We start from the raw sequence: 21,086 nt of genomic DNA, 5'->3' as shown, positions 1-21,086 counted from the left end.
CGTAGTATCTCTGAGGAGCACAAAGCTCGTCGGTCGAGAAGAGAAAACAGTCCCGAACAACAGGGCCAGGATAACACATATTGTATGTCCAAGGACTGTCACTACCAGACGTCACGCTGCAGTTCATTCTTCGGTCTAGCACAACCCACTTCCAAGTGCGTGAGTAAGTAGCTCCCGCCAAATGACAGACGACAGCGAGGGCAGTGTTTATACACCGCAGAGACATGTGCGGACTCAGCTGCCAATGAGCACTTTGGAATGTTGTGCGGCGCACTAGGATTGGCTAAATTCCTCTCATACTCCAATCCTAGGTTACTTTACACCGTATAAAACCCTCCCACCTTATACGACTCCAAAGATAAATTCGACAACAGGATTGGGTGGGTGTTATGCGACCCGGATGTACTGACAGTACAAGCAAATGTTATCCATTATAATATCAATAACGGATAATATTGGGTTGAATTCACGAACTCTCAGTGTAAGTAGCGGAGAGCTGTCATTTCACAGAAGCCAACCAAAGGCGTCTGTCTAAATTGGTCCCAGTAGACAGACCGCGCGCAGCTCCGATTTATAGACGTCACGTTTTGGAACGATTACAAAAATTCTGCTGAAAGCTATGTGAAAACGCAATTGACAGCATATCGATTACCGAGCACCTTAATGGCAGGCACGTCCACCCCGTTAGATTGAGTGATGCTGCTTGATCTGAAATAAATCACTCCATCCTTCCGCCACCCTGCGCCGGGCGTTATCGATGCTTGTGATCCCTAAAGAAGCGCCCTGACGTAACCACCCACTGTTATTCAATGATACTTAGTAGGATCAGGGTCTACTCCGACGATTAAAACCCGCTTCAGCCATGCTCGTAATGCACTGCCTGGTGGTGCTAGGCAAGCGTTCTATTCACTGCCAGCTTTTACCGTTACATCAGCTCCCATTGCCACGGTGTGCATGAATAGTGGAAATACCTCAGGCAGCGAAAGCAAGTACCTACCCACTTTAACTTATTTTCTTCTCTGCAGGAGGAACTTTCTTACTAACATCTGCTTACCGCCAGAGGTCAGCGAAGTCGCCATGAGTTGCAACTTCAAGCCTGGAGACCTCATCTTTGCCAAGATGAAAGGCTATCCTCACTGGCCAGCACGAGTAAGTCTTGTTCTTCCCACCTGCGTTGCATGATTCTCTTATAGCTCCTCTGGCGCCTCTAACTATAGCACTTTACTACACTTCATCGAAACTTCAAACACTTTTCATAGTTGCATGGGTTTCACAAATCTCAATGGCCCATCTAGTCATCGTATTTGCCTCAGACAGTCAATCAATCAATCAATCACGGCATTTGTATAGCGCGCTACTCACCCGGGAGGGTCTCAAGGCGCTGGGGGGGGGATAGGTCACTGCTCGAACAGCCAGGTCTTGAGCTGCTTCCTGAAGGAGAGGTGGTCTTGGGTTCGCCGAAGGTGGGTGGGGAGGGAGTTCCAAGTCTTGGCTGCCAGGTAGGAGAAGGATCTTCCTCTGGCGGTGGCTTTGCGGATGCGTGGTACGGTGGTGAGTGCGTGGCTGGTCGATCGTAGCTGGCGGGTGGGCGTGTAGAAGGTCATGCGGTCGTTGAGGTCCTTGGGGCCCAGGTTGTGGAGAGCCTTGTGTGCGTGGGTGAGGAGTCTGAACGTGATTCTCTTGCTGATGGGGAGCCAGTGCAGGTCTCTCAGGTGTCCGGTGATGTGGCTGTGTCAGGGGATGTCGAGGATGAGTCGTGCGGAGGCGTTCTGGATGCGTTGGAGTCTTTTTCGGAGTTTGGCGGTGGTTCCGGCATAGAGGGTGTTCCCGTAGTCTAGTCGGCTGGTGACGAGTGCTTGGGTGACGGTCTTCCTGGTTTCCGTGGGGATCCATCTGAAGATCTTGCGGAGAATGCGCAGGGTGTTGAAGCACAAGGATGAGACGGCGTTGACTTGTCTGGTCATTGACAGGGAGGAGTCCAGGATGAAGCTCAGGTTTCGTGCGTGGTCCGGTGGTTTGGGAGCGGTGCCCAGGGCCGGGTGCCACCAGGAGTCGTCCCAGGCGGAGGGTGATGATCCCAGGATGAGGACTTCCGTCTTGTCTGAGTTCAGTTTAAGGCGACTGTTTCTCATCCAGTCGGCGACGTCTTTCATCCCTTCGTGTAGGTTGGCTCTGGCGGTGGTGGGGTCGTTGGTGAGTGAGAGGATGAGCTGGGTGTCGTCGGCGTAGGAGATGATGTTGAGGTTGCGCTGGCGTGCGATGGCAGCGAGGGGGCTCATGTAGACATTGAAGAGGGTTGGGCTGAGTGAAGATCCTTGTGGTACGCAGCAGATTACTTCGGTGGCCTCGGATCTGAACGGAGGGAGGCGGACTCTCTGGGTTCTTCCGGTGAGGAATGAGATGATCCACTCCAGCGCTTTCTCTCGGATTCCGACGTTGCTGAGGCGCTTCACTAGGGTGCGGTGGCAGACGATGTCGAATGCTGCAGAGAGGTCCAGGAGGATGAGGGCCGCTGTTTCCCCGTTGTCGATCAGGGTTCTGATGTCGTCGGTGGCGGCGATGAGGGCGGTCTCGGTGCTGTGGTTGGCCCGAAACCCGGACTGCGAGGGGTCAAGGGATCCGTTCGTCTCGAGGAAGGCGGCCAGCTGTTTGTTGACGGTCTTCTCGATGACTTTGTCCGGAAAAGGAAGGAGTGAGATGGGACGGTAGTTCTTGAGGTCGGTGGGGTCCGCCGTTGGTTTCTTCAGGAGGGCGGTCAGCTCGGCGTGCTTCCAGCTCTCCGGGAAGGTGGCGGTGTGGAAGGAGGAGTTGATGGTATCTCTGAGATGGGGTGCGATGGTGGCGTCGGCTTTGTTGAAGATGTGGTGTGGGCACGGGTCGGTTGGTGATCCGGAGTGGATGGTGTTCATCGTGCGGGTGGTGTCTTCAGTGCTGATCGGGGTCCAGTTGCAGAGGGTGGTGGTGGCGGGCTCTGGTTCGGTGGTAGGGTGCGTGGTCTGTGCGTCGAAGCTGTTGTGTATGTCGGCGATCTTTCGGTGGAAGAACGAGGTGAGTGAGTTGCAGAGGTCTTGCGATGGAGTAATGTCGTTGTTTCCGGCGCTGGGGTTGGAGAACTCTGACGATGCTGAGGAGTTCCTTGCTGTCGTGGGTGTTGTTGTCCAGTCGTTCTTTGAGTGCCTTCTTCTTGGTGGCGCGGATCAGTTGATGGTGTTTGCGGATGGCGTGCTTGAGGGCGGTCCTGTTGTCTGTGGTGTGGTCGAGCCCCCAGGCTTTCTCGAGGGTGCGGCAGTACTTCTTTGATTCCTTGAGTTCGTCAGTGAACCAGGGGGCTTTCTTGCTGCCGGGTCTGCTGGGAGGGTTCCTTAGTGGTGCAAGGTCATCGGCGCAGGCGGTCAGCCACTTGGTGAGGTTGCTGGCTGCTTCGTTGGGGTCCGTTGTGCTGGTCGGAGTGTTCTGGCTGAGGGAGGCGGTGAGCTGCTCGGAGGTGATCTTACTTCAGCTTCGGCGGGGGACCTGTTGCGGGTGGTGGTGGGTCGTAGTTCTTCTGAAGCTGAAGCGGACGCAGCTGTGGTCGGTCCAGTGGAGTCCGGTGGCGTGGCTGAAGGAGATATGCTTGCTGGATGAGAAGACTGGGTCAAGCGTGTGGCCGGCGTAGTGGGTGGGGGTGTTCACCAGTTGCTTGAGTCCGAGGTTGGCGAGGTTGTCCAGCAGGGCGGTGGTGTTTCTGTCGTTGTTGTTCTCCAGGTGAAAGTTGAGGTCCCCTAGGAGGATGTAGTCAGCGGAGGGAAGGGCGTGTGGGCTGATGAAGTCTGCGATGTCTTCGCTGAATTGTGTGCGTGGTCCCGGAGGTCTGTAGATGAGGGTGCCTCGGAGGGTGGTCTTGGGGTCAGTGTGTATCTGGAAGTGCAGGTGTTCGGCGGCGGTGAAGGTTTCATCGGAGTTAGTCGAGATGCGGATGGTGTTCTTGTGTACGATGGCGACGCCTCCTCCCATCTGGTTGACGCGGTCCCTCCGGGTGATCTTGTAGCCGTCCGGGATGGCTATGGCGATGTCGGGCGCTGAGGAGGCGTTCATCCAGGTTTCGGTGAGGAAGGCGACGTCAGGTGCTGTCGCGTCGAGCAGGTCCCAGAGTTCCACGGCGTGCCTGTGGACGGAGATGGTGTTGAGCAGGATGCATTTCAGGTGGTTGCTGTTGGTGTTGGACTCGGTGGGGGTGGTACAGGTCCCGTAGCAGGTGAATCGGCAGGCTCTGCAGGCAAAGGGTCCGTGGGTGCGCCTCGGGGTGGCGCGGTAGCAGGCAGGGTTCCGGCCGGCGTTGAGTGCGTGGAGGGTTGCGGCGTCGTAGGTCTGTCGTGTAGTCTTGCCTCGGCGGTGGGGACCAGGGGTCCTGGCGCTGGGCACGGTCCAGGCGCGGACGGGCGCAGACGGGCTTGCCTTTGGCGCGCCTTCGGCGCACAATCGGCGCGCCCGGGGAGGCATCATAAGAAGGGAGCCGGTAGGGAGGGTCCGCTGGGTGGCGGGAGCGGGGTGCCCAATCGGCTGGCGGAGGGCGGGGCCGCAGGGAAGGCAGCGGCGGGAAAAGCGGGGACGCGAGAGCGCGCGGCTCAGCGGCGGCTGGGTCGCCTACAGCGGAAGAAATGCAGGAGGCAGCGGCGGAAGGTCACAGGAGGCACAGGAGGCAGGTGTGAGAAGCAGGAGGAGCGTGGGGGAAGCCTGGCCTAGGAAGGCACAATGGTCGCTCCCGAACGCAGAGCAGAGTCCCCTTAAGAAGGGAGCCGGTAGGGAGGGTCCGCTGGGTGGCGGGAGCGGGGTGCCCAATCGGCTGGCGGGAGGCGGGGCCGCAGGGAAGGCAGCAGCGGGGACGCGAGTGCGGGTGGCTCAGCGGCGGCTGGGTCGCCTACAGCGGAAGAAATGCAGGAGGCAGCGGCGGAAGGTCACAGGAGGCAGGTGTGAGCAGCAGGAGGAGCGTGGGGGGGGCCTGGCCTAGGAAGGCACAATGGTCGCTCCCGAACGCAGAGCAGAGTCCCCTTAAGAAGGGAGCCGGTAGGGAGGGTCCGCTGGGTGGCGGGAGCGGGGTGCCCAATCGGCTGGCGGGGGGCGGGGCCGCAGGGAAGGCAGCGGCAGGAAAAGCGGGGACGCGAGTGTGGGCGGCTCAGCGGCGGCTGGGTCGCCTACAGCGGAAGAAATGCAGGAGGCAGCGGCGGAAGGTCCCAGGAGGCACAGGAGGCAGGTGTGAGCAGCAGGAGGAGCGTGGGGGCGGCCTGGCCTAGGAAGGCACAATGGTCGCCAGTTTGGTGATCTGAAGAACACTTGAGCATGATCTGTGATCCCACTCACTTCAGGATCGTTTCTACGCTCTTCGCGGCAAAAAGCTTTGATGAGCTCGTTCGTACTGTTGCCCTTTCGGGTATCACGTGGTGTACGGGAAACAGTAGTAGCCATGCATCTAATTTTTAACGTTATTCTAGTGCTTGTCGTTATATTGCTGTTTTATTCAGGTGTCCCATTTTTTGTGGTTATGGCCCATCGTCTTCTTAAGAAGAACACTTGATTTTGATGATTAAGTCTTACCTATTTATTGTGAAAAGCATATACTGACTTCTCCAGTGGCTTTGAATTAAACACGTTCTCGGTTCATTGCTATTGTATTGAGGACTGAAAAATGGAAAAATAATCAAGGTTACTAATTCTCCCCGTCCCTCTGGTGGTGGTGTTTGAAACTTATTAAAATACTTTCTATTCAAAGTCTTTACTTGGATATTTACATGATTTCATGCATGGGGATGCCTAGTTTATATGAGGTATTACTTTATGAGTCGACTTAAAAAATAACAAGTTTGATTATGGTCAGGGACACCGACCATCCCCCTCCCCACCTTGGGCATCATCACAAGTTAAACAATTAAAGCAATTTAGACATGAGAGGAGTTTCTTTGGAAGGCAGGGGGTCTCGCGACCCCCCGGACATATTTATTAAAACATGAATACAAATTAAAATTGAAATAAACAATATTTACACAATGCATTTATGCAGAAAAACCTTGACATTAGATTACAATGAATGTAGACAGGTATCAAAGGGCTAACCTTAACAAATGTCTAATACAGCGTGTTTCCTAACCGAATCTAACATCCTACTTATGACTTTTCTGCATATCCTAGTTATGGGCATACAGCAAGGTCGCTAACCGGTGTCAAATCCTTATTAACCAGCTACGCCCTCACGTATGAGTGCGCATGCACACAGGGCCCGTTTACCGAGAGGTTACTTCCCCCCCTCCCGGTTACCCCGTATGCTCCGTGAACTCCATTAACCAAAAGGGGGGCTCTTGCACTCTGTGCCGTTTAATGACGTCATAGTGTACGTGCGGGGTGGCTAACCAACCCAAAGAAAGCGTGACTCCCCCCTCCCCCGCACCCATCCAAACAAGCGGATGTACCGCTCCTGGAGTTCTAGGAGAGACCATTTGTCCCTCCCGCTGGGCGACCCCATTCAAGAATGGTGACGCCCCCTAAGGACCTTAAATTGACTGCTCACAGATCATGACCTTACCGCCACAGGCCAGCGTAGTTGACCGACTATCTGGCCCCCCCTTATCCTCCTCCACTGAAAGGTCATGCCTACTTAGAACCCTCCTAGCCATGCCAAAATATTATCCATAAAAAGTTTGTTGCATGCCCGAGTCAGGTGGACCCCATCTTGCAAGAAGAAATGCTTCCCCCAGATGCACCCATGTGGTATATTCTGTAGGTGAGGTGACCAAAATAATTTCTCTAGCTTGTTGTTGATCCTCTTTACCGAGTGATTCAACGCCTTAACAGAGTCCCCCCACCCCTCCAACTCAGCCTAGGAATCATCTGAGACCACACTATGGTGCAGCCTGGGCGTCTTTTAGCTAACCAGTTCACTACTGAGATTATCTCTTCCATCAGGACCCTCCTGCCCAACTTTACCAGATCGTTGCCACTTACATGTAAGATAACCACTGTTGGCGGCGGGGTGCACCTATCAAGCAATTCGGTAAAGAACCCCCTCAACTGACTTAGGCAAAGACCCCCCCTACCATGAAAGGAAACCTTGAAATCTCCCTGTTCCGCCCTCTGTCTATAGCTGCCTGAAAAGAAAACCGATTTAACGCACTTCACAAATGAGTGACCAACCACCCATACCACTTGTGTCTCCTTCCTATGTTCCTGGGTCCGCAGTGGTGAGGATACTTGCTGTTGGTGATCCGGCAACAGTTTCTGCCCTGCGTCACAGGCTCGAGAAACTGAAATAGAAGCAGAAAAAGCAGGCGTCAGGGTACGTACTTGTACCATCACAACATGTGCAGCAGCACATAACGCTTGTAACAGTTGGAAGACCATCTCCTAATCCTTTTTACACTGTTCGCATGCAACCCTCTAGCAGTCGCTTCGGTGGCCGACCCTATCCTGAAGGAATGCGTCCCAAAATCCTTTGGATTGAAACCAGCCCTGTCCATTGTCATTGCCAATACTCGTTGCAATTGGAACCTGGTCAGTGGGGTACTGTCTGCGCGCATTAACAATGCTCCCTCCTTTTCGCCTGCTCACTGTCTGATAAAGGCTTGTACGTGGAACACTGGGCAGCAAGGATTATCCCGTGCCCGATGGAGAACCAGCCCATCGCCCTGGGCCTCCTGATCAGTTTTTGATTTACGTATGGTAATCAACAGCGTATTGCCCAATACCTTTGTGTGTTCCAGTCACCAGTTCACCTACCCGGAATGCCCCATAAAAGGCCAAAGTAAAGGCGGCCCTGAACAAGAGTACCTCCGCTGATGAACTGCAGGTGTCAGACAAGGCATTCAATACTGATGCCAGCCGTTCAAAACCTATCGGTTGCTTCGAATCTGTGGCGGTTGCTTGTAGGCGCCGCCATCCCTTTAATGCCTTCTGCACAATGAAAATATTCGTGGGATCTCTGGCCCCCTTGAGCTGCGCAAAGAAAGAGACGGCCGCCCTGTGTCTGCTAGCTGTCGCCGCGGAGCGCCCCTTATGTAGTGCCTCTAAGTAATGAGTGAACTTCTCCTCCTGATCCCATTTCTCCGCCCAGTCCCGTCCCAAAAAGGAGCAATAAGACAAAAACGCCCCTTCGTAAGCTGTTCTGGTCCTGGGCGCTAAGCTAGCTCCCACGAGGTTCTGTAGCTGGGGGCACCAATTTGCCACAGTGTTGCTGGGAAGTGTGCAGGCGTCGCCTCTGCTGATGGTAGATGTTCCCTGAATACCTGCATCTTAAAGCGAGAGAGTGCGTCAGCTGCGTTATTTAACACCCCGGGGACATGTTTGGCTCTAAACTGTACATTGAGTTTCATGCAAACCAGAACAATTTCCTTCAGTAGGCGGAGTATAAACTTACACCGTGCCGCCTGCTGGTTGTTACAATCGACCACCGTCATGTTATCGGACCAAAAGATTACATATTGATTACACAACTGATCAGGCCAAACTGTTAATGCAACTCAGATTGGAAAGAGCTCCAAGAAACCAATGTTAGCTGTGAGGCCGCTCTCCTCCCACCACACCGGCCACCGTTGGGCCACCCACTTGTTTCCAAGTATGGCGCCAAACCCCACACTGCCCGCAGCATCGGTCCATAGACCTAACTCTGCAGACGTCGTGGGTGGACCGCACCACACTACTCTGCCGTTGAAGCCCTCCAGAAATGCGATCCAAATACGCATGTCCTGGTGGACCTCGGCTGGCAATCTAGTGCGATCGTGTTTCTTCCGCAGGCCCGTCATGACCTGCGAGATTGAGCGGGAGAAGGGGCGCGCCACAGGTATAACTCTTAGTGCGAAATTCCTTTGGCCCACAGTCTGCTGCAACTGCTGTAGCGTCACTTTGTCTTTGGCCAGACATTGCTGGAGAGCTGCTCTAAACTTCGTTATTATGTCTTTCGGTAACCTGAAACACCCCTCCACTGAATCCAATTCTATGCCTAAAAATTCCAATGTGGTTGCTGGACCTACCGTCTTTCCAGGTGCCAGCGGGACCCCAAAAGTCCGCATAAGGACGCAAAATTTCTGCAATGCCCACGCACACTCCTGTGAGCCCGCTGACCCAAGAAAGAGAAAGTCATCTAGGTAATGCATGACATGATTGTGCCCTGTCGTTTGCCTAAAAGTCCATTCCCAAAGAGTAACAAAATTTCTCAAAATATGCGCATGAAACAGAGCAACCCATGGGCATACACATATCCATATAGAATTTACCTTGAAAAGAGAAGCCTAGCAGATGCTGGTCTAGTGGAGGAACCGGCAGTAGCCGAAAAGCAGATTCGATGTCTGACTTGGCTAGCAAAGCCCCCGGACCGAGAGTCCTCAACATAACCACTGCCTGGTCAAAAGACGCATATTTAACACTACAAATCTCTTCATTTATCGCGTCGTTTAACGATGAGCCTCTAGGTGCTGGCAGGGTATGAATGAGCCTGTACTCGCCCTCTTTCTTTGGTACAACGCCAAGGGGCGAGCAAACAAAATTAGGCACATGGATGTCAATGAAAGGACCTGCTATCCTGCCCAGGCGCAACTCTTTGGAAATTTTTGTCGCCACCACCTTTGGGTTGTGCTTAATTGACAATTGATTCCTGAATTCTTGTGTTCCGGTATATCCCACCGCTGGGATCCTAAAGCCCTGCAAAAAACCTTCTTGCAACATCCTCGCAGAGGCATGGTCAGGGTACCTGTTCAGCCAAGGAGTCATAGCCAGAACGTCGATGGGTGAATGAGCTACCAGCCGGCCGCCCCCCTAATCCTGTTTCTTTCTTCCCCTGTTTATAGAGGCGTTACCTTTTGAGCGGCAGGTTGTTTCAGGGTGGGAAGGGAGGTTACAGATGGAGCATGCATGCCTGAACTTACAAGTGCCTTATGCCCTGGTGCATGAACGCTTGTTAAAATCCCAACACACCCCTTTTCGCCCACCACTGCTCCCTGACTTAGTGGCTGTGCCATCCCCCTGTGCAGGCCAAAACGGCTGCTGGGGTTTGACGGGGTGATTTTTGTTCCAACGTGGCCCAGCGTATCCTGGTTTGCCCTGCTGCTCTGCTAAACTGGCCATACCAAGAAATAGAATCCACAAGATCCCATGACAGTGAGAGGTAAAACTCTGCCCTTCCTGAAATTCATGTCATACTCCTTCCACCCGTCCCCCCCATAATTATCACTAAAAGTTGTGACCCTACTCTGGTAACATGCCATTTCTGCCTGTAAATTAGAGGAACACTCCGCTGTAATTGTCATGAACACAGAGAAGGCCCTGATCCAATTGATCAATGTCTCCTCCACCCTGAACCTTGACATTTCCCCCGCCATTCGCTAGGCTACATCCAGTCTTTCTGTTTCCTAGCATACTCCATTTCCCTATTATCCACTAGCAAAGAAAAGATATTGACATATTTGCCTGCTCAGATCAAATCCTTCACTTCTTGTGTGACATGTTGGGCCAGATTTTCCCTCCTGGAGGGTATTGTACCTTCCCCTAGAACTGGCAATGCCACCTCCTTACCACTTTCAGCGACTCGCTTTGATTCAACAATCTTGCCTTCTCCAGTGTCACTGCCCAAACATGTTGCTTGTGGAGAAATAGGCGCGCTTGTCCCCCCCCCCCCCCCCCTCCCCCACCGCCCGAGCAATCATGATCTTTGCTACCATTTTTTTGGGCCTCCGCAAAGGGATCCTCTCCTGCTTCTTTGGCGCCCACCGAAGAAGGTAACATCCCACCAATCCCTAGCCAGGGGAGTAAAGCCGCTAGCTGCGCTGCCAGTTCTGGGGGTACCTAACCAACCCCTGGGGGTGCTGGAACTGGGATGGGGGATCCTGTGTCGGGTACCGGGATAGGTGCCGGGTTAAACAAAGGTACCACTGGGACTACTGCTGGGACCGGCTGAGGCACTATGCTTGGTGTTGGCGCCGGTGTGGCCGGAGCCGGTGTCACCGGTAAACTTGTCGGGATTAGGGGAGTAGGTATAGGTGCCACCGGCGGTGTAAGCCCTCCTTCAGGGACCCCCCCCCCCGGGCGGCCCCTCTTCTCCCTGTGGCTTGGGGACCGACGCTACCCCTCTTGGCCCTGACCCGCTTGGGCAAAGCATCCAATTCCCCCCTGGGCTGCCGGGGCACTATTATTCGCTTGGGTCTCCCAGATAGCCCACCTGGTCATGCAACTTCTGTCTGAGCTCTGCCATGCTCCTACCTAACTGGTCCACTTTCCCCAATCTCCTGTCCATTGCTGTCATCTTGCGCATCATGCCCTGCGGCATATGCTCCATGCGGGAACGCTTAGCGCCAAGTCCTCTAGCCATCTTCTTTTTGCCTTGCAACAGGTAAAATCACCTACACTTATGCCAACTCTATGAGCACAATGTGTTCCTGCACCCACCAGGGCTTGCCTGGATTTTACCTGTATCAAGTTGAAGGTACACAGACTTCAAACACAGACCACGCAACTCTGACCGCGACACACCAGCTAGCCTGGGTGTTGGGCGAGCGTACTCTAGCTCGGCAGCCCAACAGAAGCAGTGAAATGCAGGCCTGCCTGTGTCCTCGGATAGCGTTATCCACCGCGCACCTCTCCCTTGGCTCAGCCCCCCGTGTCACCCTTAACGAAGTCCTAAAGTGAAAAGAAAATTAGCATATAACACTGCAACATCTGAGAAGAAAATTGCCAAACTTTTAGTTGTACCCAAGCCCCTTTATATGAGCAGCAATGCAACAACGTCAGGTAAAACACATTAGCTAAACAGACTTGTGCTTATTACCATATCACCCCTCATTAAACATTGCCACCACCTACTTACATCTATAATGTTATTATTAAAACACACCCCTGCACTGATTTGTCAGAATTGACTTCACTGGCCTGCACAGCTTCTTCCAATACTTTATCTGTCCCTGCGGTCTCCCATCCAAGTACTAACCATGCCGACCCTGCTTCACCTTCACGATCGGTTTGAAACCTGTGTATTACTGTAATGATCAGGCTGGATTACCCTTGAAACAACAACCCTATGCGTCGTTCACAGCGCCAGTACTGTAATGCATGTCTTTTCCTCTTTACTGTAAATAATTGCGGCCCATTCAGAGTTCAAAACCAGTGACTTTTGTTTTATTATCACAAATTTCCAATACAGCATGCCGGGCTCTAACTAAATGAGCAAACCGTCAATTTCACCTGAATTTCGTTTCCGCTCCTTAATTAAGCGTCGGGTCCCTCGGGAAATTCACTTTTAAAAACATCAGCACCTTGGCATTTTCTTTCGCGCTGATGATCAGGCGCGGCTTACGGTGCCCGACAAGCGTTACCAATTGCCCACCGCAGCCCGAGCCTTCCAATAGCGTGCCCGCTCTTACCACGTTATCACTGAAAAAAATTGCACGATCCCAACCTCACTCTAGCGAGTACACCAGGTAGCAGGGCCGTGCTGGACACTCCACATCTAAAAAACAAAAAAGAACAAATTATCCTGCGCCTCGATGAGGCGATGGGTAAGCCTGGGGAGTGCGAGAACAAGAGGGTGCCTCCTGCGCTCCCCGGCCTTTTAACCCTTTTGGGGGCAGACCAGTTACAACTGGTCTGCCCCCTCTGGCTCCCCCCTTTGACCCGGAAGCAATTAGATTGCTTCCGGGTCAATGCGGGAGCCAGCACCAATCGGTGATGCGGCGGCCTCCCTTTCCTTTCTGGCGATTCTGGACGGGAGGACCTTTTTTAGGTTTCGCCTGCACAGCGCTTGCGCTGTCTTGTGAAATCTGTTGTATTTAATATATCTTAAAAAGGGGGCGCATATCAGTTCCTATTGTCAAATTACTATGTTCATTTACTTTTGTGTGGAACTTTCTTTTTTTTATCTCTTTGCACGCATTTTGGATACTACTAAAGATGTTCACACGGTTTAACCCCCTTTCACTTTCAAGATAAGATCTCTTCTCATGGAAAAGTCAGAAAACTTTTAACAGAATGCTGGAATGCTTGCTTTTTATTACTTAGTGTGTAAAACAGATGCTTTAGCCTTACAACGTTTATGGCATTTCCTGTTCATGCCTCAGAACTTTTTTTTGCACTTTCTAAGCATTATCAAATTGATTTTTTCAACTTAATCTATTTGTCCATTATGATCAAATTCTGAATGGAGTAATAAACATTGCACGTTAAAAATAAAGTTAATATACAACAGCTATGCTATATTGTACTACTAAACAGGCTGGCACAAAGTGCAGTTACCTCGCAGACATGGTCATGATTTGAATGGTGCAGCTGGTTCAAAAGTTGTCAGAACTCATCTCAACACATAATATTGTTATATTTGACTAAACAGAAAGTCACAATTGCAGTTAACTTGCAGTTAAAAAGGAATTGATTTGAATGGTGCAGCAGGTGCAGTGACATCGGGGCCAAATGCTCTAGAGGCTCACAACACCCAGATTATTTCTAACATTTTAAACTAAATAGACATCCCACTAAACACCTAAAGTTTATATTTTACTACTAAGCAGGCAGTCACAAGTACAGTTACCTTGCAGACAACAGGATTGTGATTTGAATGGTACCGCAGGTGCAGTGGCACCGTGCTCAAAAGTTGTCATAACTCCACTGAACACCAAACATTGCTATATTTTACTACTAAACAGTCAGTCACAAGTGTAGTTACCTTGCACACAACTGGCTCATTATTTGAATGATTCAGCAGGTGCAGTGCACCAGGCCCAAAAGTTATTAGAACTCCTCTATACACCTAATGTCGCTATATTTTACAACTAAACAGGCAGTCACAAGTGCATTTATCTAGCAAGTGCTAGGGTTATGATTTCAACAGTGCAGCAGGTGTAGTTGCACCAGGACCAAAAGCTCCAGGTTCCCCACTAAACACAGACTATAGCTATATTTTACAACTTAACAGGCAGTCACAAGTGCAGTTATCTTTCAGGCACTGGGGCCATGATTTGAATGGTGCAGCAGGTGCAGTGGGACCGGGCCAATAAGTTGGCACAACTCCTCTAACCACCTAATATTGCTATATTTTACTATTAAACAGGCAGTCATAAGTGCAGTTACCTTGCAGTTGAAAGGGACTTGATTTATATGGTGCAGCAGATGCAGTGTCACCAGGGCAAAAAGTTGTCAGAACTACTCTAAACAGCTAATGTTTCTATAGTTTACTACTAAACAGGCAGTCACAAGTGCAGTTATCTTTCAGGATGTAGGATCTTGATTTGAATGGTGCAGCAGGTGTAGTGGCATCAGGTCAAAAAGTTCTCATCACTCCACAAAACACCAAATATTGCTATATTTTACTTCTAAACAGGGAGTCACAAATGCAGTTATCCTGCAGGCAATAGGGTAATTATTCGAATGGTGCAGCAGGTGCTGTGGCGCCGGGCCTAAAAGTTGTCGGAACTCCTCTAAGCACCTAATATTGCCACATTTTACAACTTAACAGGCACTCATATGTGCAGTTATCTAGCATATACTAGGGTCATAATTTCATTAGTGCCGCCGGTGCAGTGGCAATGGGACCAAAAGCTCTGGCACCTCTCTAAACACCTAATATTGCTATATTCTATTTCTAAACAGACAACCACAAGTTCAGTTACCTTGCAGCCAATAGGGCCATGATTTGAATGGTGCAGCAGGTGCAGTAGCACCAGGCCCAAAAGTTGTCAGAACTCCTCTAAACACATAATATTGCTATATTTGACTACTAAACACGCAGTTATGTGTGTAGTTTTTTGCAGTTTAAAGGGACTTGATTTGAAAGGTGCAGCAGGTGCATTGGCTCTGGGGCCAAACGCTTTAGGGACGCCACCAAACCCAGAATATTGCTAAATTTTACTACTAAACAAGACAATCACAAGTGCATTTATCTAGCAGGCAGTTGGGACATGATTTGAATGGTGCAGCAGGTGCAGTTGCCCCAGGACCAAAATCTTTAGGCACCCCACTAAACATCTAATATTGCTATATTTTAGTACTATACAGGCAGACAAAATTGCAGTTATCTTAGTGTTAAAAGGGGCTTTATTTGAATGGTGCAGTGGCATCAGGGCCAAGAGGTCTAGGGACCCACTAAATGCAGAATATTGCTAAATTGTACTACTAAACAGACATTCACAAGTGCAGTGATCTAGCAGGCACTAGGGCCATGATTTCAATTGTGCTGCAGGTGCAGTGGCACCGGGCCCAAAAGTTGTCAGAACGTCTCTAAACACATAATTATGCTATATTTTACTACTATACAGGCAGGCACAATTACGGTTATCTTGCAGTTAAAAGGGGCTTGATTTGAATGGTGCAACAGGCGCAGTTGCACCGGGGCCAAAAGCTCTAGGGACCCCACTAATTGCAGTAATATTGCTAAATTTAATACTAAACAGGCAGTGACAAGTGCAGTTATCTAGCAGGCACTATTGCCATGATTTCAATGGAGCTGCAGATGCAGTGGCACCAAGGCCAAAAGGTGTCAGAACTCCTCTAAACACCAAATATTGCTATATTTAACTTCTAAATAAGCAGTCACAAGTGCAGTTACCTTGCAGGCACTAGGGTCATGATTTCAATGGTGCAGCAGGTGCAGCAACACCGGAGCCCAAAGCTCCAGGAACCCCTCTAAACACTGCAATGTTTAACTACTAAACCGGCATTCAAAAGTTCAATAACCGTATAGGCAATAAGGCCATGATTTGAATGGTGCAGCAGGTATAGTGGCACCAGGTTCAAAAGTTGTCATAACTCCTCTAAACACCAAATATTGCTATATTGTACTACTAACAAGGCACTCACAAACGCAGTTATCTTGCAGGCCCTAGGGGCATGATTTGAATGGTGCAGCAGGTGCAGTGGCACTGGGCCAAAGGTTGCCAGAACTCCTCTAAACGCATAAAATTGCTATTACGTCAATTAATTCTATAATTTCCCTCTTTTATTTCAATTTTCAAAATTTTGCTATTACTTACCTGCACTATACTACTAGCAACAACACAATATATTGCCTTATTGTACAAAAATAAATCCTAACATTTTAACAGACTTTCTGTAACTTATATTGTACAGCAACTCAGTAAGCTGCAACTTACAACAAAAACAGCTTATTATTGATCACATAGGCGAAACCTAATGCATTTACAAATGCTTGTTACATTTTGGAATAGTGCTCAAGGGTCTGTTTTATTTCAAAGTCAAATGATTTACATGTGTTACTAACATCTTAAGCAGATTATCTTGCGATATATACACCCTGACCCATAAACCTACTGTTACGGTTGTTTGGCTTTCCCAATTTGTTACAATATTGCAGTGACACTACTGTACATTTTTATCGTGTGTTTGTTGGCCCAATAAGTTAAAAGGGTATTTGCTTTCGCTGCTGTTGGTAATTCCACTATTCATGCACACAAAGGCAGTGGGAGCAAATATAATGGTAAAAGCTGGCAGTGCGCTAAAGCTTGCCTAGCACCTCCAGGTAGTGCATTACAAGCAGGGCTGAAGCGGGTTTGAATCGTCAGAGTTAGCGCTGATTCCACAAAGTGTCACTGAATAACTGTGGGTGGCTATGTCAGGGTTCTTCTTTAGGGTTCACAAGCATCTCTGCCAAGTTGTTATGTTTTAATGGCTACTGTAATGGACATACATGTAAAACTACAGAGCTTGACATTTGCACAAACGTTTGAACTGGCTGTTTACACATGTTTTTAGGATATGGAATTGCTTTTAATGTGTAATTTTAATTGTACATTGCCAATGCATTACCTGTTTTTTAAATGGTTAGGTGAATTGCCTAAACAATAAAGATGAGTCTGATTATTATGTGTTCCTTACTAACATTGGCTAACTTTTCCACATTTACTTTGTATATTGAATAAATGTTGAAAGTGAAAGTGAAATAATTTTTTTCTATAGGTGTTGTGCCAACTGAATTGCCTTCATGGGGTGGAAGAGTTTATGGTGCATTTCTTGCTCTGTCTGAAAAGTGCCTGCATAAGAGCGCTAGAAATTGAACATAGCACAGCTTTCTGACTTCCATAGCCTGTGCACTAAAAATATTGAACTCTGTATATACAGAGCAACCAGTGGTAAACCATGAAAAAGAAGGCAAGTGTTATGGGGAGGAGCAAAGCAATGAACAACTATAGTTAGAAGGGCTGCTTACTTCAAGTTCAGGAGGGTGAATGCATGGCGGGTGTAGGAAAGTAGGATCTTCTTCTTATGGTTACCCCCACTTTTTGCTTGATGTAACGCTGTTTTTGACTAGTCTGACTGGGATCCTGCTAATCAGGACCCCAGCCTATCTGCTTTCTCCCTAAACTGTTATGATATGTACTTAGGTACACTCCAGATTGAATACTGGGGTACCCTTGTAAGTCCCTAGTATATGGTACACATGTACTCAGGGCGTAGCCGGGTCTGGTGGCTCAGTGGAAACAAACTATATTATGTTTGGTGTCAAACATGTTGGAATCATACCTCGCATACCGGTAACCGGTGTGGGAGGTATGGTTCCACCCCTCAGAAGCGAGCTTGGGGGTTCCCTGGTGTTCCCAGTACCAGCCTTCTAACTCTGGACAGCACAAAATGGATGCTGCCGACCAGAGACACATTTCTGCCCTCCTGCTCGAGCAGGGGAAGGCAGTATAATAGGCATCCTGTCACAGGTAGGTGTGACCACCTCCCAGGCAGGATTTGGGACCAGATGTACAACGTGCACAATAGCGATTCGCAAATTGCAAGTCTTTTGTGACTCGCCATTTTTAAGGTGCTATTATGCATGTACAACAGTGATATTACACTGTTTTGCGATTCCCAATGGGGTCGCAAATAGAGAGGCTCATGAATATTAATGAGCCTCTCGCAATGTTATGTTATGTTATGTTAAGGTATGCTTGTAAAGGGCACTGTCACCGTGGGTTTCCTGGCGCTGATCTGATGCTGAGGGGACAAAGGGATTTAGCTGGATTGTGGGAAAAGCCACGTTTTTAGAGATTTACGGAATTGAATGAGAGAATTGGAGGTTTTGAGCGGGGGAGGGAGATAGTTCCAAAGTTTTGGGGCCAAATGTGCGAATCTCCGACCTCCAGATCTACAAAGTTTGATAGAGGGGACAGCCAGGAGGTGGAGGTGAGAGGATCTGAGATTACGTGAAGGACAGTCGGGCCTGATGAGGGATTTCAGGAAGGCAGGGCAGGGACCGGTTAAAGATTTGAAGGTGAGGCAGCCGATCTTAAAGGCTGCCCTCGAAATGACAGGAAGCCAATGCAATTTGGTGAGGAGAGGTTTGGCGGATTGCCATTTCGGGATCCCGAAGGCTAGTCTCGCCGCTTGGTTCTGAACAATTTGTAGTCTGAGGAGAAAAGATTTAGGCAGACTGTGATAAATAGAGTTCGAGAAATCCAAGCGGGAGAGGACAAGAGCCATGATGACTTGGATCAGTGCTTCGGGAGTCAAGAGATAGGCCACCTTCCTGATCCTGCGCAGCTGATGCATGCAGGAAGAGACCACCATCCCTATCTGGGGTTTGAGGGATAGCTCGGAGTCAATAGTGACCCCGAGACTTTTCACCGAGGCCACAGGGGTGGGGGGGGGGGGCCAAGCTCTGCCGGCCAGAAGTGCGGACCCCAGTGGGTAGAGCTCTTACCCGGGAGAAGGAGCTCCGTCTTCCCGGGGTTCAATTTGAGTTGGTTCTGGCACATCCACTGGAGGATGTGGGACATGGCCGCCTGGAAATTAGAGATAGCAGAAGAAGAGTTAAGAGGAAAGATGAGTTGCAGGTCGTCAGCGTAGTTTAAGACGGTGACGTCCCACTGCCTCAGAGAGAAAAGAAGAGGTCGAAGGTAGAGATTGAAAAGAAGAGGGGATAAGGAGGAGCCCTGGGGGACCTCGCAGAGTGAGCGCTCCCTAGGTGCCCTAAAAGTGCCCAAGCTGAGTGTCTGAGACCTCCTGGTCAAAAAGGATTCGACCCATGCCAGCGCCAGGCCCTGGATGCCGGCCTGCTCGACGCAGTGGAGAAGGATGTTGTGGTCCACCGTGTCGAAGGTGGCCGACAGATCTAAAAGTACCAGGGCCTGGGGGGTACCCTTGTCAGCGCCGTCTCTCAGAGCATCCAACACGGCCAAGATCACTGCCTCCGTGGAGTGGCCGGGTCTAAAACCGGCCTGGTTGGCCTCGAGACCTCAATGTGTGACCCAATTTGAAGTGGCAGCCCCTCCCAGGTCTGGTGGCCTGCTGGGCTCAGCAGACCACCATGTCTGGGAATGCTTTTAAATAAAACAGTTTTTTTTCAATGCAGCACTTTTTCCTTAAAGGAAAACTGGATGCATTTAAAAAAGAAAAAAATGAAATGTTTTAGTTTCGTTTTTTAAGGGCAGGTAGAGTGGTCCCTGGGAAAAAATACTTTCCCCTGAGGACCCCTTCCCTTTTGCAACCCATTACCACCCTTTTGAAGTGGGAGGTAATTTGCAAGTGTTTTGTGACCGCATTTGCCGTCACAAAATGATTCGTACATTGATTTGCGGTCGCAATTAGGGAGGGAACACCCCTTCCTAATCATGACTTCCTAATGGGTACTTAAGGGCTTACCTAGCTGTAGGACCTTAGATTAGTCGTGGACAAGATTATGTCCTGAAACCACTGCACTTCGACCGCCTGGGTACCTTGGACTTCGCTGGACTTCGTTTGGGTCTGACTCCATCTCCCTCAACTTCCCTCCCCCTCCTACCACTTACTCCCGGCCCAATAACACCAACGCCCCTACTAATCCTCTCACACCCCTCACACCCCACCCCAACTTTGTTACCCCTCTTACCACCAACACCCTCACCTATACCACTAACCTCCTCCCTAACTCAACCACACCCTTCCCCCCTAACATCCCTATCCTTCCGAACACCAACCCACCCACCCACCAATATCACCAACCCCTGCAGTAGCACCACACAACTCCCCCCCACTACAGTAACCTAGACACTTACTCACCTTTAGTGCCCATCTCCAACCCCTTTCCCAATCCCATGCTGGACATGATCATGTCCACCCTCCTCTAAGAAGATCTCCACACCCTCAAAGAGTTACTCTTCACACAACCCAGACACCCCCTTCCCACCACCACTCCCCCCCTAACAAATGCCCCACCCATTCTACTGACCCTCAAACACAAAACTCCCCACACTGGACCTCAATCCCCGCTCGCAATCCCACCAACCGCTCCCGACGCACCATCAATCTACTTTCGGACCACGACATACGCACCCTCCTCCGCTCATATGACCCAGTTCCCCAAAACCACTTAGCTACCACACACCTTTCCATCCCCACGATCCACTCTAACCCCCTTAGGCACCCCACACAAAACAACAACAGAGGCTCCATCCCAAATAACCTGAAAAACGTCCCCTCACTCTAGAACCCTCTACCACCCTATACACCCCCAGGCTCAAATGCATACTTCTCAACTGCAGGTCGGCCCCTAGACACTCCTCCGACATCGCTGATCTCATCAAAACACTGGACCTTGATCTAACCATTCTGACTGAAACCTGGTTAACTGAATCTTCTACACCTATCATGGATATTCTAGTTCCACCCAACTACCACATCATTAGACTTGACAGGTCCAGCAAGACAGGCAATGGAATTGCATGTATTTATAGGAGCAACCTCTCAGTTACTAGAGTCACCCCCCCACTTACCTCCGGTGAATACATCGGCCTCGATGTCATCAGCAAGAGCAAACCTGTATGCTCTCTACACCTCATCTACCACCCACCTGGGGACAACCTCATCTTCACCCAACAACTCATGGATACAATCTCAACCAATTCCGGACGGCAAAACACTCAAATTTTCCTTGGTGACTACAATTTCCATTGGAACGATCACAATGACGCGGTGGTAAATAGTCTCAAAAACGACCTCAACGCTCTTGACCTCACCCAAATCTGCAACAGCCTGACCCACGATAAAGGCTCTATCCTCGACCTTATCATCTCCAAAGAAAACTCTACCCAGCTTGGGTCAATTCAACCCTGTGACTGGTCAGACCACCACATTATCACATTCTTCATCAATGAAAAAGTTAAACT

At 50.0% G+C, this 21,086-nt stretch overlaps 1 protein-coding gene across 1 annotated transcript in view; it reads left to right on the top strand.

Annotated features, from left to right (window-relative positions):
* The first annotated feature begins 381 nt into the window (after positions 1–381).
* Positions 382–21,086, top strand: part of PSIP1 (PC4 and SRSF1 interacting protein 1) — a 560,846-nt gene continuing 540,141 nt past the window's right edge. The window contains exons 1-2 of the mRNA XM_086961408.1: positions 382–481; positions 1,026–1,149. Of these exons, the coding sequence (XP_086817534.1) occupies positions 1,078–1,149 (72 nt within the window). The 5' untranslated portion in view covers positions 382–481; positions 1,026–1,077. The remainder of the gene's footprint in view (positions 482–1,025; positions 1,150–21,086) is intronic.

Source organism: Lissotriton vulgaris, chromosome 3_1, assembly GCF_964263255.1.
Source record: "Lissotriton vulgaris chromosome 3_1, aLisVul1.2, whole genome shotgun sequence".
Lineage (NCBI taxonomy): Eukaryota > Metazoa > Chordata > Amphibia > Caudata > Salamandridae > Lissotriton > Lissotriton vulgaris.
This window is presented reverse-complemented; position numbering and strand designations above follow the sequence as displayed.